The following is a 15,584-nucleotide window of genomic DNA, read 5'->3' on the forward strand; positions in this document are numbered from 1 at the left end:
CAGAGGAGGTAGTCGAGGCAGGGAATAGCCCAACATTTAAGAAACAGTTAGACAGGTACATGGATACGACAGGTTTGGAGGGATATGGACCAAACGCAGGTATGGTGTGACTGGTGTAGCTGGGGCATGTTGGCCGGTGTGGGCAAGTTGTGTCGAAGGATTCTATGACTCTATGTAAAATAGTGCAGAGAGAAAAAAAATTAAATTATTTTGAGTTCCAGAGAGGAGAAATAAAATTCCATTATAAAGCTACATCACACACAGCAATTCGGAAATATAAATATGGAGCATTGTGTTCCGTTGGGTTAAATACTTCCAGAAAGTAGACACGCAATTAATGCTGGAAAGAGCCCATGGTGTGTCCATTACCACACGGAATGATGATAGAATGTGAATATATTGTTAGCTTCTTTGTTCCTTCACACTTGCCCAACCTTTGCAATTTTTTTTAACGAGGAATACTGCAAGTTCGCCACCACAGTAAGAAAAAAACAAAAAAATGCAATATGAATTCCCTCAACAGATCAGCCTTCAGACGAGGTTTTGTTTCAACAAAAGCACCTCCTTCCAAGTCATTCAATAAAACAGATTTGTCGACAACGTTAATCAGCTCCCATTGCACGATACAAATATTCATTTTGCCCCTTACCAGATTCTGATGGTTTGGGTCCAAATGCCACACCAGGCGTGTGTGTGTTTTTGAACAAAAAACCTCCTCATGTGGTTTCCATCTGGGGAAAAAAACCGTCCAGGGTGATAAATAGATCAGCGTTCTTGTCCAGGACCACGCTCCGAAGTAAAGAACTAGTTCCCAGCTCAGGGGTGGTGGGTGTCTGCTGCACTCGACTAAGCTCCTTTATCCCTCGGCTGCGAAACAGGACAAAGCTGCCTCTAGGACAGAGAGCTCAGTTCAATTGACAATGCCCCCAGCACCAAGTGATCCCATCCATCCCTGCCGCTGCACGGTCCTTCCCCGTCAGGAGGGGAGAGGAAACAAACAACAACAACAAAAAACCATTACTGTCCCAGTGTTGCTAGGAAACAGGGTGAATTCTTAGATAAGTTTGCCGTTACCCTGGACTGCTGGGGGCAACGCCGCCTCCCCCTCCTTGCATTGAAACGCAACGCAAAGACAACTCGGCCAGCAACAACACTAAAGTTGCAACCCAACCAACAACGCACACAAAAAGTGTTTCCCTCTTTAGACTCGCGGCACAGATGTTTCCAAGGACTTGCAATAACGGGTGTGTTAGTAAGCGTGGGCTAATTACTCCCTATTCCTGAAAATCCAGATTGCACCAGCTAATTCATGTCCCGAGGGGTATCTCGAACCGACAGGCCGTTTCCTTCAGTGACAGCCACATTAAGCATTTTTCAATTAGTGTTTTTCTATTGTCACTCTGTGGCAATGGAGTTCCTTCGGGGTCACATTTACTCTTCGTCTCCACAGAACACAGTAATCCATTCCATCCGTTGAAATTGTAGTAACATTTTTTTTTTAAAACACACACAAAATATGTATATCCAACATCGCCCTCCTTCCAAAGCTGATCTCTGAGAGACACAAAAGATGTGTTTTCAAATATAACGGGCTGCATATAGGCACTGTATACACAGGATGAATTGATGCAGGACTGGGTGGGTAAAAATAATTTTAGACTCACTTACTGGAGAGATAAGTTACATTTTCAGCCAATCTCTATTTTATCAGAATAAGAGGTGTTCTGTAACTGAACAATTAGCCCCTGAGGAAGCTACAAAACAGTCTAATTAAAAGATTCAAACCATGAATTATTTGCCCATATTTAATTGCACATATGATGAAAGGCAGTATTATTGGCTGCAGTGCTCTAATGTTTTATTTTTAATTGTCTATATATATGTAAATTAGATATTTAGCAAGGCCTGTGTAGAAACAAGGATCTGCAGATGCTGGGTAATACACATCCATGTTCTCCAGAGATGCTGCCTGACCTGCTGAGTTACTCCAGCACTTTGTGTCCTTTCGTAAGATGTGTGGATGGTTTCCAGTGCCTCATTTAACATGGTGTTAAGGGCAGCACAGTGGCACAGCAGTAGAGCTGCTGTATTACAGCACCAGAGACCCGGGTTCAATCCTGACCTCTGATGCTGTCTGGACATAGTTTGGACAAGTTCTCCCTGTGACCGCGTGGGTTTTCTCCGGGTGCTCCAGTTTACTCCCACATTCCAAAGATGTACAGGTTTGTAGGTAAATTCGCTTTGGTACAATTGTAAATTCTCCCTATTGTATACTATAGTCCTTTGTCCCGCCCCCCTTGACATCAGTCTGAAGAAGGGTCTCGACCCGAAATGTCGCCCATTCCTTCTCTCCTGAGATGCTGCCTGACCTGCTGAGTTACTCCAGCATTTTGTGAATAAATACCTTCGATTTGTACCAGCATCTGCAGTTATTTTCTTACACTTAGTGTACGAGCTGATCGCTGGTCGGGCTCGGTGGGCCAAAGGCCCTATTTCTGCACTGTACCTCTAAAACTAAAAACTAAAACATGGTGTGCTGTTGATACAAGTAAATGTTTGATAAATTAAATGGTACTAAAAAATAATAAATGTGGAATTCTGTATGAATGCAAATGTAAAACGGTTTAATTAGACTGATCTTATTTATTTTTAAACAACTGCTTTGGTAAAAAAAATGGTCATAAGGTCACAAGCGATAGGAGCCGAATTAGGCCATTCGGCCCTTCGAGTCTACTCCGCCATTCAATCATGGTTGATCTATCTCTCCCTCCGAACCCTATTCTCTTGCCTTCTTCCCGTAATCCCTGACACCCATATGAATCAAGAATCTATCTGATTTCAAATAAAGATTTTGTTTATACTTTTCTTTAGTTCTTCAGCCAGTCGATTTGATGTGGAGAACATTTTCCATGTTCGATGCTTAGCGCCATCATCAAGCACAATTGGGGACTGGGAGAGCAAAAGTGAAGACAATGAAGCTCCCTCTACTGCACTCCACTGATAACATGTCTCTTCTGAGCAGCCCCGTAAGCACATCATTTATGGCTGTCATTAGGTAGGGTGGGGGTGGGCAATTCCCCTCCATATTCAATGCACAGAATGGAAATCTTTCTCAGACCAAACCGCTTTAGATCTGTTCCTGTCCTTGTTCGCCGTGCCTGCTAAATACAACAAATTGTCGATGACCAACTACAATTAAAGAGGCCTAATAATTTAACTCTCCCCAACGATTACAATTAAATGGTGCCTTCCAGGCGTGTCAGTGAACACTGGGCTCATGCTCAATTTTGACCAGTCTCTCTGTTCTCTGTGAAGGGTGGTGAATCTGTGGAGGCCAGGTCAGTGGATATTTTTAAGGCAGAGATAGATAGATTCTTCTTCGTCTGAAGAAGGGTCTCGACCGGAAACATCACCCATTCATTCTCTCCAGAGATGCTGCCTGTCCCGCTGAGTTACTCCAGCTTTTGTGTCTATCTTTGGTTTTAAACCAGCATCTGCGGTTCCATCTTACACATAGATAGATTCTGGATTGGAACAGGTGTCAGAGGTTGTGGGGAGAAGGCAGAAGAATAGGGTTAGGAGGGAGAGATAGATCAGCCATGATTGAATGGGCGAGGAGACCTAATGGGCCGAATGGCCTAATTCTATTCCTTATGACATGACCTACAGATAATCTTTCACCTCCTCCGATACATTTTTTTATGTACATGCTCAGACTTTGAGGAGTCCGACCGTAAGCAATCACTCCAGGAGTGGCAAGGGTGCCTGGTATAAAGATGTTCTTTTGTGAACATTACTAACTACAACGTTAATGAATGTATGTATAGCTTCTGAGAATGTCAGAGGAATTTTGCACAGTTCTTGCTTTGTATATTCTTTAAATTATGAATAAAGTTCATTTTAGCTAAACAAAAAGCGGTAAGATTGACTCGTTCAACCACAACTTAATTCACAACGTACACAAAAGAGAATCACAAAATTACAATGGGCTCTTTAGAACAAACCATCAGCCTTTTCACCCATCTCTCCTTTCAACATCTAACAAATAAAAATCCCTTCAGAAATTGACAGGCATTCTGTTTCTTTATGTATAGAAGAGATTTCATGAGGTAATTTAATATACTGTTCTAAATTAATTTTGTCATAGGAGCAGAATTAGGTCATTTGGCCCATCAAGTCTACTCCACCATTCAATCATAGCTGATCTATCCTTCCCTCTCAACCCCATTCTCCTGCCTTCTCCCCATAACCCCTGATACCCTTGCTCATGAGAGGAATAGATCGGGTAGGTGCACAGAGTCTCTTGCCCAGAGTAGGCGAATCGAGAGCCAGAGGACATAGGTTTAAGAAGAAGGGGAAAAGATTTAATGAGAATCCGAGGGGTAACTTTATCACACAAAGGGTGGTGGGTGTATGTAACAAGCTGCCAGAGGAGGTAGTTGAGGCTGGGACCATCCTAACATTTAAGAAACAGTCAGACAGGTGCAAGGATAGGACAGGTTTGGAGCGATATGTACCAAATGCAGGCAGGTGGGACTAGTGCAGGTGGGACATGTTGGCCGGTGTGGGCAAGTTGGGCTGAAGGGCCTGTTTCCACACTGTAATACTCTATGGCTCTAATCAATCTCTGTCAATCTCGGCCATAAAATATCCATTGACGGCCTCCAGAGCCTTCTGTGGCAATGAATCCCACAGATTCACCATCGCCCGACTCAAGAAATTCCTCCTCATCTCCTTTCTAAAGGTATGTCCTATTATTCTGAGGCTATGGCCTCTGGTCCAAGACTCTCCCACCTGTGGAAATATCCTGTCCACATCCATTCTATCTAGGACTTTCACTATTCAGTAAGTTTCAAGCGGTCCCCTGCAAACCATCAAAAGCTCATCATATGTGATCTTCTCACAGCTAAGCCATCCCACATGTGCCATTAAGAAGCAACTGCGTCCATCTCCCTCTCTAGAAGGACTATGCTCCCTACTACACACACATTTCTTGCCAACGCTCCCTGATACCATAAAGACAACAGTGCTGTGTGCTTTTAGGAGCCATTGCAAGAGAATAAAGGAATATGGCTACTAACACAGGGAACTCAACCACCAATGACCCTAAAATCACGTGGTGTTACACAAGATTCTGCTAGGACATTTTTTAGAAAGGCCACCTAACAATGTAGCATTTTGTTTCCCTGCTTGTGTACTCAATGCCCCAACTGACGAAGGCATGCATGCCATACGCCTTCTTTACCGCTCAATCCACATCTGTTGCCACTTTCAGTAAGCTACTAGATCAAGTGGACCCGTTGGGCCCAAACCTCTCCTGCAATGGTGCAGCACCCTTTCCTCCCCTTTCCTCCCCACCCCCCCCCCCACCCTCCCCCCTTCCCCTCCCCCCCACTCCATCCCCCCCACTCCATCCCCCTCAACCCCCCTTATCCTCCCTCCACCCCCCTCCCTCCTTCGGAGTTAGATTTAAACTTTAAAATGTGAATAACTTAAAAATATATCAATTCAATTTCAATGAAACTTCTTCCATTAACACCAAAGGGACGACTGTGAGTAAGATGGGCCGAAAATTGGTGCGCTATCGTGTACCGTTTGGCTGTAGTTCAGAAACAAACAAACAAACAAATGAGCGTTTTAGTATATAGATGGACCTGTACCCCAAAACCCCCCTATGCATCAATGCTATTGAAGATATGGCACTTCTGGTGAAGGCATCCCTGCAGTGTTATTGAGTAAGGGGCTCCAGGACTGAACTTCTTCCATATCCCAATAACAACCGGATGAAAGTGATTCATAAAGTAAGGGCATCAGGACCATTACACTTCAGTTGCACCATTTTGCTGCTGGTGGGGTAAAGAGGGGCAACTGAAAAGCTTCTGTGATCTACCAACATTGATTTTGGAAATTCTTCAACAAGTAAAAGATTGGATGCTGTTTCATTGGGTAACCTGCAGAATTCGCCAGTGGAAAGGTTATTGGCGTCTTGCTAGAGGTGTACATAGTCTGTAGGAAGACTTTGGAGGAGGACCAGACACCAGACAGAGCAGACCACCTACCACGAGAGTGAGGTCCTGGGAGGCAAGGTGTCCACCATTCTCCCACTGGCCACACGATGTGAATGACGGTGAAATTAAGTATTGTGTATATTAAGAAAGCTTAATATAATTAATGAGTCCCCAGGGCCCCTGGATACAGAGGGAGGCAAGGGAAGAAATTGCTGGGGCCTTGATATCTTTCTATCATCTTTAGCCATGGGCAAGGTGGTAGAAGGCAAGAGAATAGCCAAAGTTGTCCCTTTGTTTAAGAAGGGCAACAGGGACAAAATGGAAACTATAGGCTGGTGAGCCTTTCATCAATGGTAGGGAAATCGTTGGTGAAGATTCTTAAGACTTATTCATATCTTGAAAAGCATGGATTTATTAGGAATCACAAAATGCTGGAGTAACTCAACGGGACAGGCAGCATCTCAGGAGAGAAGGAATGGGTGACGTTTCGGGTCGAGACCCTTCTTCAGACTGATGTCAGGGGAAGGGGCTGGACAAAAATAGGATGTAGTAGGAGACAGGAAAAAGTGGGAAAACTTGGGAAGGGGAGGGGAAAGAGAGGGACAGAGGAACTATCTGAAGTTGGAGAAGTCAATGTTCATACCGCTGGGGTGTAAACTGCCCAAGCGAAATATGAGATGCTGTTCCTCCAATTTGCGGTGGACCTCACTATTACAATGGAGGAGGCCCATGACAGAAAGGTCAGACTGGGAGTGGGAGGGGGAGTTGAAGTGCTGAGCTACCAGGAGATCAGGTTGGTTAAGGCAAATTTATTAGGAATTGTCAGCATGGCTTTGTGCGATGGAGGTCATGTTTCAGGAATAGACACAAAGTGCTGGAGTAATTCAGCGGGTCAGGCAGCATCTCTGGAAAAAAGGAATAGGTAACATTTTGGGTCTGAACCCTTTTCAGACTCCAGTTGTAGGGACTGTTGCAGCAAAGCACCCATGCATCTCTCCATCTTCCTTCTTTCTCCTGTTGCATGTCTCCATCACAGCGAGTTCTCTGCAAAGTGTTTGCACGATCCGAATGTAGGAATTAAGGTAACCAACCTGTCCATAACAAGTTCCAGCTACTGTAATTTACAACACTCATCTAGAAGATTAACCAAGCGGTCTGTTGCTTGCTAGTATATATAACATATATTCAGCTGGGGAAAGAATAACTACAATTCTACTTTGTAGTACATCCTACCATCCTACTTATGATCTTTTTGGCACAAAGGCCATCTGTAATCAATGACATGGAGATGGCTGATGGGGTATGGATGGGTAGCTTGCATTTAAATCAATTCAGGGTTATGAGGAGAAGGCAGGAGAATGGGGTTTGAGAGGGAAAGATAGATCAGCCATGATTGAATGGCGGAGTAGACTTGAAGGGCCGAATGGCCTAGTTCTACTCCTACAACTTATGAATTAATCTCCCTAGAGAATTGGATAAGATATGCCCCTAACATTTTACATGCTATATTTTCAAATGTATTTGTCGGCTGGATTGAGACAGTTTTCAGTGTTTTTTCTATTCACCAATCCCTTTGAATTCTGGATTTTAATTTCTTAGTTGATCAGCTGCTTAATATCTGTGCGACATGAACTGCCGTTACAATCCGCTTTGAAAATTGGCCTTGTGCGCATTTCAGGTAAGAATGTATGCCTTTCATAACAAATGTAACTGATCAAAGTGTTCCTGTCTTTGAAATTGCTAGAGTTAAGAACAAGTAACTAGATTAGTATGCAAGAGGCATTCATTTTTGTGATCTATTTGTTTTGACATTGAAGTCTAGTATTGGTATTGAAGTCTAGTATTGTATTGACTTAGTCAGCGGTTGTGTACAGGATTGAGCCAGGATCTCATACAATACATTGTAAACTGGGAGCATTTGTGTAACTTAATATCTTGCATCAATATGCTGCATTCCCATTGCTTTGTTACAAGCTCAAAGGCCTACTTTACTAAGCTTGTTAAAGGTTTGGGTTCAGAAGTGCTTGCAACCCACACGTAACTCAACAGTTACATAGAAACATAGAAACATAGAAAATAGGTGCAGGAGTAGGCCATTCTGCCCTTTGAGCCTGCACCGCCATTCAATATGATCATGGCTGATCATCCAACTCAGAAGGGGCGGGGCCAGGGGCGGAGGGCGGGGCCAGGGGCAGAGGGCGGGGCCCGCAGGGGCGGAGGGCGTGGCCAGGCACGGAGGGCGGGGCCAGGGGGTGGGGACTGAAGAACGTCGTTGAGGTTTGTTTGTCCTTTACGTCTGATCGTCGTTCACGGGGAATTATCATCGGGGAAACATAGAAACATAGACAATAGGTGCAGGAGGAGGCCATTCGGCCCTTCGAGCCTGTACGCACCGCCATTCAATGTGATCATGGCTGATCATCCAACTCAGTATCCCGTACCTGCCTTCTCTCCATACCCCCTGACCCCTTTAGCCACAAGGGCCACATCTAACTCCCTCTTAAATATAGCCAATGAACTGGCCTCAACTACCTTCTGTGGCAGAGAATTCCACAGACTCACCACTCTTTGTGTGAAGAAATGTTTTCTCATCTCGGTCCTAAAAGACTTCCTCCTTATCCTTAAACTGTGATCCCTTGTTCTGGACTTCCCCAACATCGGGAACAATCTTCCCGCATCTAGCCTCTCCAACCCCTTAAGAATTTTGTGAGTTTCTATAAGATCCCCCCTCAATCTTCTATATTCCAGCGAGTACAAGCCGAGTCTATCCAGTCTTTCTTCATATGAAAGTCCTGCCATCCCAGGAATCAATCTGGTGAACCTTCTCTGTACTCCCTCTATGGCAAGAATGTCTTTCCTCAGATTAGGAGACCAAAACTGTACGCAATACTCCAGGTGTGGTCTCACCAATGCCCTGTACAACTGCAGCAGAACCTCCCTGCTCCTATACTCAAATCCCCTCGCTATGAATGCCAACATACCATTCGCTTTCTTCACTGCCTGCTGCACCTGCAGTTAAGAGCCAGTTTAAAGCAAAGCCTTACAACCGGTCCAGAGTGTAACGTAGATGTAATCACAGAATCTTACAGTACAGAAACAGTGCTTTAGGCCCACTGAGCCTGTCCATGTCTTTAACTCTGCGTGAGCCATCTAGATTAAACCCACTGCCTATTCACTCACTGTGCCCTTTTATATTTCTCTGTGACAGTAATTTCCCTACAAGGGATTTCCAGGCTCTGATTCCACAGCAGATTGCAGCAGACATTCCACAATCGAACCAGTCAGGAAATCATTTCCTAATCTCTACAATCTTTTTTTTATGTCAAGTATCAAAGGGCAGTCTGCAAGCGCAGCTCGGGTCCACATATACATTGCACACAAAGCAATTTAGCATTCACCTGAATAGGTTCCAACACTGGAAGAAGTCTGCCATAGATAAGAGCAGAGATTGCTGCTTATAAACAATCAGCCTCAGATGACGGACTATCAGCGAAAGCCTTTATATTGTGAAACATAGTTGCCTCATTTTAACAGTGGATTGTCAGGGGTAGGGACACCGTTCACAGTAACCATTCCGTTGGTTCAGTGCACACCAGTGCACACCAGTGTACTTATAAATCGTGCTCAACATTTCAAACAATAATTGAACTGTTATCAACCCAATATTTGAAATACATTCAACACTGTCTTTTTCTTATACTCCACGCACCTTTTTTATGAAGATGAGGTACAAGGTTCTCTTTTGTGAAGCAGTTGCTGATTCACAACAAAAGGACACAGAAAGTGCAGGAGTAGGTCAGGCAGCATCTCTGGTGAACACGGATAGGTGACTTTTTGGGTTGGGATCCTTCTTCAGACTGATTGTAGTGATGGAGGAGGAGGAGGGGGGGTGTTGAAAGCTCTTCCAGCTTCCTTCACCCCCCCTCCCCCTCCCCCTCCCCCCACCCCACCCTCCCCCCCACCACACTCAGTTTGAAGAAGGATCCTGACCCAAAACGTCACCTATCCACGTTCTCCAGAGATGCTGCCTGACCCTCTGCGTTACTCCTGCACTTGTTGTCCTTTATCCCCTATTTATGAAACCTTTATCTGACACTGCGTGAATTCTCAAGAATTCTGTCCAGATCTCTCTGTTTCCCTCATTAAGGATTTATAACACAACATGCTAGAAAAACTCAGCAGGTCAGACAGCATCTGTGGAACAGAGCATTAAAAATAAAACAGCACGGCACAGGACCGGCTCTTCAGCCCACAATGTCCGTACCGTACACGACGACAAAGTACACTGACCTCGCCTGCCTGCACAGGATCCATGCCTCCCCATTCCCTGCCTGTCCATGTGCCTGTTCAAATGCCTCCTCAATGTCACTACCATGCCTGCTTCCACCACCTCTGCTAACAATCCATTCCTCGGCACCGACCATTCTCTGTGTAAAAGGTGGATCAAAAGCAGTGTCTGTGGAGAGGTCAGCTATCACTTTGCCTCCATAGAAGATGCTTGAGGTAGAATGAGAGTGGGAAGGGGATTAAAGTGCAAGCAACTAGAAGCTCAGGTCACTCCTGAAAACTGGAACCAGATAAGGAAGTATAACTGTGTAGGAAGGATCTGCAGATGCTGGTTTACAAAATGCTGGAGTAACTCAGCGGGACAGGCAGCATCTCTGGAGAAAAGGAATAGATGACGTTTCGGGTTGGAACCCTTCTTCAGACAGAGACGGGTCTGAAGAAGGGTCTCGACCTGAAATTTCACAATAGAAATTCACAATAGAAATTTCTATTTCTCCAGAGATGCTGCCTGACCCAAGGAAGTGTAACTGACTTGATGCTTCCCTTCAGAAGGTGTGCTACGTTACACTATCTGCACGATCTTCAATCTGACTCCCGTTTAATGATTCTACTGAGCTGCATATAGCTAGATTCACCTCCTCGTCTACTGCATTCGGTGGTCTCCAGCTGTCCTCTTTTACATCGGCGAGATCAAGTCTAAGTCGAAGGTAGCTGTTCCGCTGAACACTTGCTCTCGCTCTGCCAAGGCCCGCTGGTTCTCCCAGTTGTTAACCATTTTAATCTCCTCCCATACTCGATCTTCCTATCCTGGCCTCCTCTATTGGCAGAGTGAGGCAACATACATACTAAAAGAACAAAACCTCATATTCCACTTGGGAGAGAGAAAACAGGTAATTATAGACCAGTTAGTCTGACATCAGTGGTGGGGAAAATGCTGGAGTCAATTATAAAAGACGAAATTGCTGAGCATTTGGATAGCAGTAACGGGATCGTTCCGAGTCAGCATGGATTTACGAAGGGGAAATCATGCTTGACAAATCTACTGGAATTTTTTGAGGATGTAACTAGGAAAATTGACAAGGGAGAGTCAGTGGATGTGGTGTACCTCGACTTTCAGAAAGCCTTCGACAAGGTCCCACATAGGAGATTAGTGGGCAAAATTAGGGCACATGGTATTGGGGGTAGGGTACTGACATGGATAGAAAATTGGTTAACAGACAGAAAGCAAAGAGTGGGGATAAATGGGTCCCTTTCGGAATGGCAGGCAGTGACCAGTGGGGTACCGCAAGGTTCGGTGCTGGGACCCCAGCTATTTACGATATACATTAATGACTTAGACGAAGGGATTAAAAGTACCATTAGCAAATTTGCAGATGATACTAAGTTGGGGGGTAGTGTGAATTGTGAGGAAGATGCAATAAGGCTGCAGGGTGACCTGGACAGGTTGTGTGAGTGGGCGGATACATGGCAGATGCAGTTTAATGTAGATAAGTGTGAGGTTATTCACTTTGGAAGTAAGAATAGAAAGGCAGATTATTATCTGAATGGTGTCAAGTTAGGAGGAGGGGGAGTTCAACGAGATCTGGGTGTCCTAGTGCATCAGTCAATGAAAGGAAGCATGCAGGTTCAGCAGGCAGTGAAGAAAGCCAATGGAATGTTGGCCTTCGTAACAAGAGGAGTTGAGTATAGGAGCAAAGAGGTCCTTCTACAGTTGTACCGGGCCCTGGTGAGACCGCACCTGGAGTACTGTGTGCAGTTTTGGTCTCCAAATTTGAGGAAGGATATTCTTGCTATGGAGGGCGTGCAGCGTAGGTTCACTAGATTAATTCCCGGAATGGCGGGACTGTCGTATGTTGAAAGGCTGGAGCGATTGGGCTTGTATACACTGGAATTTAGAAGGATGAGGGGGGATCTTATTGAAACATATAAGATAATTAGGGGATTGGACACATTAGAGGCAGATAACATGTTCCCAATGTTGGGGGAGTCCAGAACAAGGGGCCACAGTTTGAGAATAAGGGGTAGGCCATTTAGAACGGAGATGAGGAAGAACTTTTTCAGTCAGAGGGTGGTGAAGGTGTGGAATTCTCTGCCTCAGAAGGCAGTGGAGGCCAGTTCGTTGGATGCTTTCAAGAGAGAGCTGGATAGAGCTCTTAAGGATAGCGGAGTGAGGGGGTATGGGGAGAAGGCAGGAACGGGGTACTGATTGATAGTGATCAGCCATGATCGCATTGAATGGCGGTGCTGGCTCGAAGGGCTGAATGGCCTACTCCTGCACCTATTGTCTATTGTCTATTGACCCGACAGTATGAACATTGAATTTTCCAACTTTAAGTAATACCTCAACTTTCACAAATCCATGATTTTTCAATTTCAAGGATTCACAACATGCAATAGTCCCTGCCTCAGCTACCTCCTCTGGCAACTTGTTCATACACCGGCCACCCTTTGTGTGAAAATGTTACCTCTCAGATTCCTGTTAAATCTTTCTCACTTCACCTTAAACATAATGTCCTCTGGTCATCGATTCTCTTGCGTGGTTGTTGATGCTGTTACCTCTGACTCTGAAATTTGTGGATTCAAACCGTGCTTCAGAAGCATGTTCATAAACATCTCAGCCGGCAGTCCCATTGTGGTACTGAACGAGTGTGGCACTTTCTGTTTCCACACTGTATGACTCGATGACTATGGCTCCAAGAGATGTCACCGCAAAAAAAATGATTGAGGTAATGATATTGAACCCAGAGCAGAATTGTGTGTTTAGCGTTCTTTACATTTAGTAAATCTACAGTGCTGGGGCTCACTCACATCGTCGACCTCCCCGTGGTGAGCCCTGTCAACTGACCTCAGCCAGGTGAACGACAACAAACAGAGACAGCAGAAGCAGAAGCAGCTTCATAACTCCTGCTGCCTCAAACGCAAGAAGAGGAAGAATCTACAGTGCTACGAATCACCCATGAACAATCGTCCCACAGCACAATAAAACAATCTTTTCATCCTGTCACTATGTATCACTGGATAAACAGAAGGTTTTAGTTTCAGCTGGATGGTGTGTTTAGCTCAGTGTAACCTGTTCACCAAAGTGTTTTGAGGCACCAGCAATCATTCCTGAAGTGCACCTCTTGATCTTGTTCAATGCTCCTCCAATTTTGTTCAATGTTTAGAAAAAATGCTGAGGAAACTATATTGTTCACTGCATTACTACTGGCAGTTAAATTAAAACCTTTTGCTCCTTATTAACTGACTCAGCTAATGACACTCTGTGTTAGGGGCAGCGTGAAATTTCAGCCAATTTCAGAATCATAAAAGTTACCACAATGGATTGCAGGCTGTCATGTTCGGAGGTCACCTGCTTCGGCTGCTAAAGTGTCAACTTTAATCTCATTTCTATTCACACGGCGGACTTTGACCTCATGAAGCTGTTCATTGTTCCGAGTCAAGATTTAACTTGCACAATTGTATCGTCCAAAATTATCAGACTGAACAAACCTTTTGTGATAGCCTTATCGCTTAGTTTTTTCAGCAGCAAATAGTTTGTGTACTGTTGAGCCACATCACATTTTGTTGTTGTAACCAGCGTCGGGCATTTTTGCTTGGCTCAGCATTCTCACCATTTGAATCCGACCCAAAAATCACCAACAACTTACGACTTGTGGCAATTTAGTCATTTGTATCAAATTAGAACCTTTTCCAAATACAGGCATTAATTTTGAAATTAGTTGCTCTATAAAATAAGTCAACATTAAATCTTATCATTAGGACAATGCTTTTTTTCGGGAGGACACAGTGGCGGAGATGCTGCCTCACAGCGCCAGAGACCCGGGTTTGATCCTGACCTTGGCTGCTGTCTGTGTGTGGATTTCACATGTTCGCTCTGTGACTGCGTGGGGTTCCTCCGGGTGCTCCGGTTTCCTCCTACATCCCAAAGGCGTGCGGGTTTTGTAGATTAATTAGCCTCTGTAAATCGCCCCAGTGTGTAGAAAGTGGGATAACATAGAAATTGTGTGAACGAGTGATTGTTGGCCGGTGTGGATTGGGTGGGCCGAAGGACCTGTTTATAATAATAAAACCTTTATTGTCATTGCAACAGGTACAACAAAATTAAAAATAGCAATCCTGACAGTGCGTAACACGAAAAGTAAAACATATATGCAATAAATGCAAAACAAATGTATTAAATACAAAAGTTTTAACAGTGTGACCTAGTGCAGAAAGTAGTGTTCAGTTCTCGTATGGCCCTGGGGTAAAAACTGTTCTCGAGTCTGTTTGTTCGGGATTTGATCGACCTGAAACGTCGACCCGAGGGCAGAAGAACAAACAGACGGTGGCCGGGGTGGGATTCCATGTTGTATCTCTAAACTAAACTAAACTTTACCTCAATCGTGTGTATGAAGGAACTGCAGATGCTGGTTTAAACCGAAGATGGACAAAATGCTGGAAGTAACTCAGCGGGACAGGCAGCATCTCTGGAGAGAAGAAATGGGTGACGTCTCGGGTTGAGACCCTTCTTCAGACTGATGTCTTTATCTTTATGATATCTTTATCTCTATCATCTATCTTTACCATGTATCTCTGAAACTAAAAAACTAAAAAAAAGGGCAAAGAGAGAAAAAGCAAAAGCTCTGGATAACCCAGTTTACTGAACCTATAAAAGGAGGACATGTCACAATGCTAATTTCACAACGGTGAAACATTGCACTCACAAAGTGGAAGGCCTCAAGTGTAAATGAGCATGATCTGTCTGTAAATATAATTAACCTTATTAACTGTCTAAAGTGCTAATGGTGGGGAATTATGCGTGCTGCAAAGGTTTCCTAACGTCACCATGACATGTTTCTGCTGCCCACATGGGCCAGGTATTAGCAACTGTCATCATCTTGTTTGTAGGTACGGACCAGCTGGATTTAATGCCTTCGGTGCCGTAGGGATCGCAGTCAATATTTCTCCAGTAATGGGCCACACTGGCATGAAAGAGCCAGCAGTACTGATGGTGATGCCACTATAAACACACAGTGTCCATTCCCAGATGCAGGTGCTTGCAATTCACTGAAGAGCCAGCTATGCCTTGGCAGGCTGGGGTATATCATGGAAGAGAGGAAGAACTAACTATATCATGAGTGAGTAAGGGGTGCCTCTAGACCCATAGATTAGAGGATATCATGTACAAAATAATGAGAGGAATAGATCAGGTCTATTGCCCAGAATCTCTTGACCAAAGTTAGGGAATCAAGAACCATAAGTTTAAGATGAGGGGGGAAAGATTTAAAAGGAACTTGAGGGGTAACTTTT

General features: G+C 44.4%; 1 protein-coding gene across 4 annotated transcripts in view; it reads right to left on the reverse strand.

The window, feature by feature from the left end:
- The window catches only part of LOC144595096 (CRACD-like protein), a 145,931-nt gene that overhangs the window by 110,783 nt on the left and 19,564 nt on the right, over nt 1-15,584 (reverse strand). For 2 of the 4 annotated variants that reach the window (XM_078402140.1, XM_078402139.1), the window contains exon 1: nt 650-970. The exons of 1 other annotated variant lie outside the window; for it this stretch is intronic. In XM_078402140.1, the coding sequence (XP_078258266.1) occupies nt 650-720 (71 nt within the window). In that variant the 5' untranslated portion in view covers nt 721-970. Of the gene's footprint in view, nt 1-649; nt 971-15,584 lie in introns of those variants that run through there. One more of the 4 variants, XM_078402143.1, reaches the window with a different exon arrangement.

The sequence above is a fragment of the Rhinoraja longicauda genome, chromosome 7 (assembly GCF_053455715.1).
Source record: "Rhinoraja longicauda isolate Sanriku21f chromosome 7, sRhiLon1.1, whole genome shotgun sequence".
In the NCBI taxonomy this organism is placed as follows: Eukaryota; Metazoa; Chordata; class Chondrichthyes; order Rajiformes; family Arhynchobatidae; genus Rhinoraja; species Rhinoraja longicauda.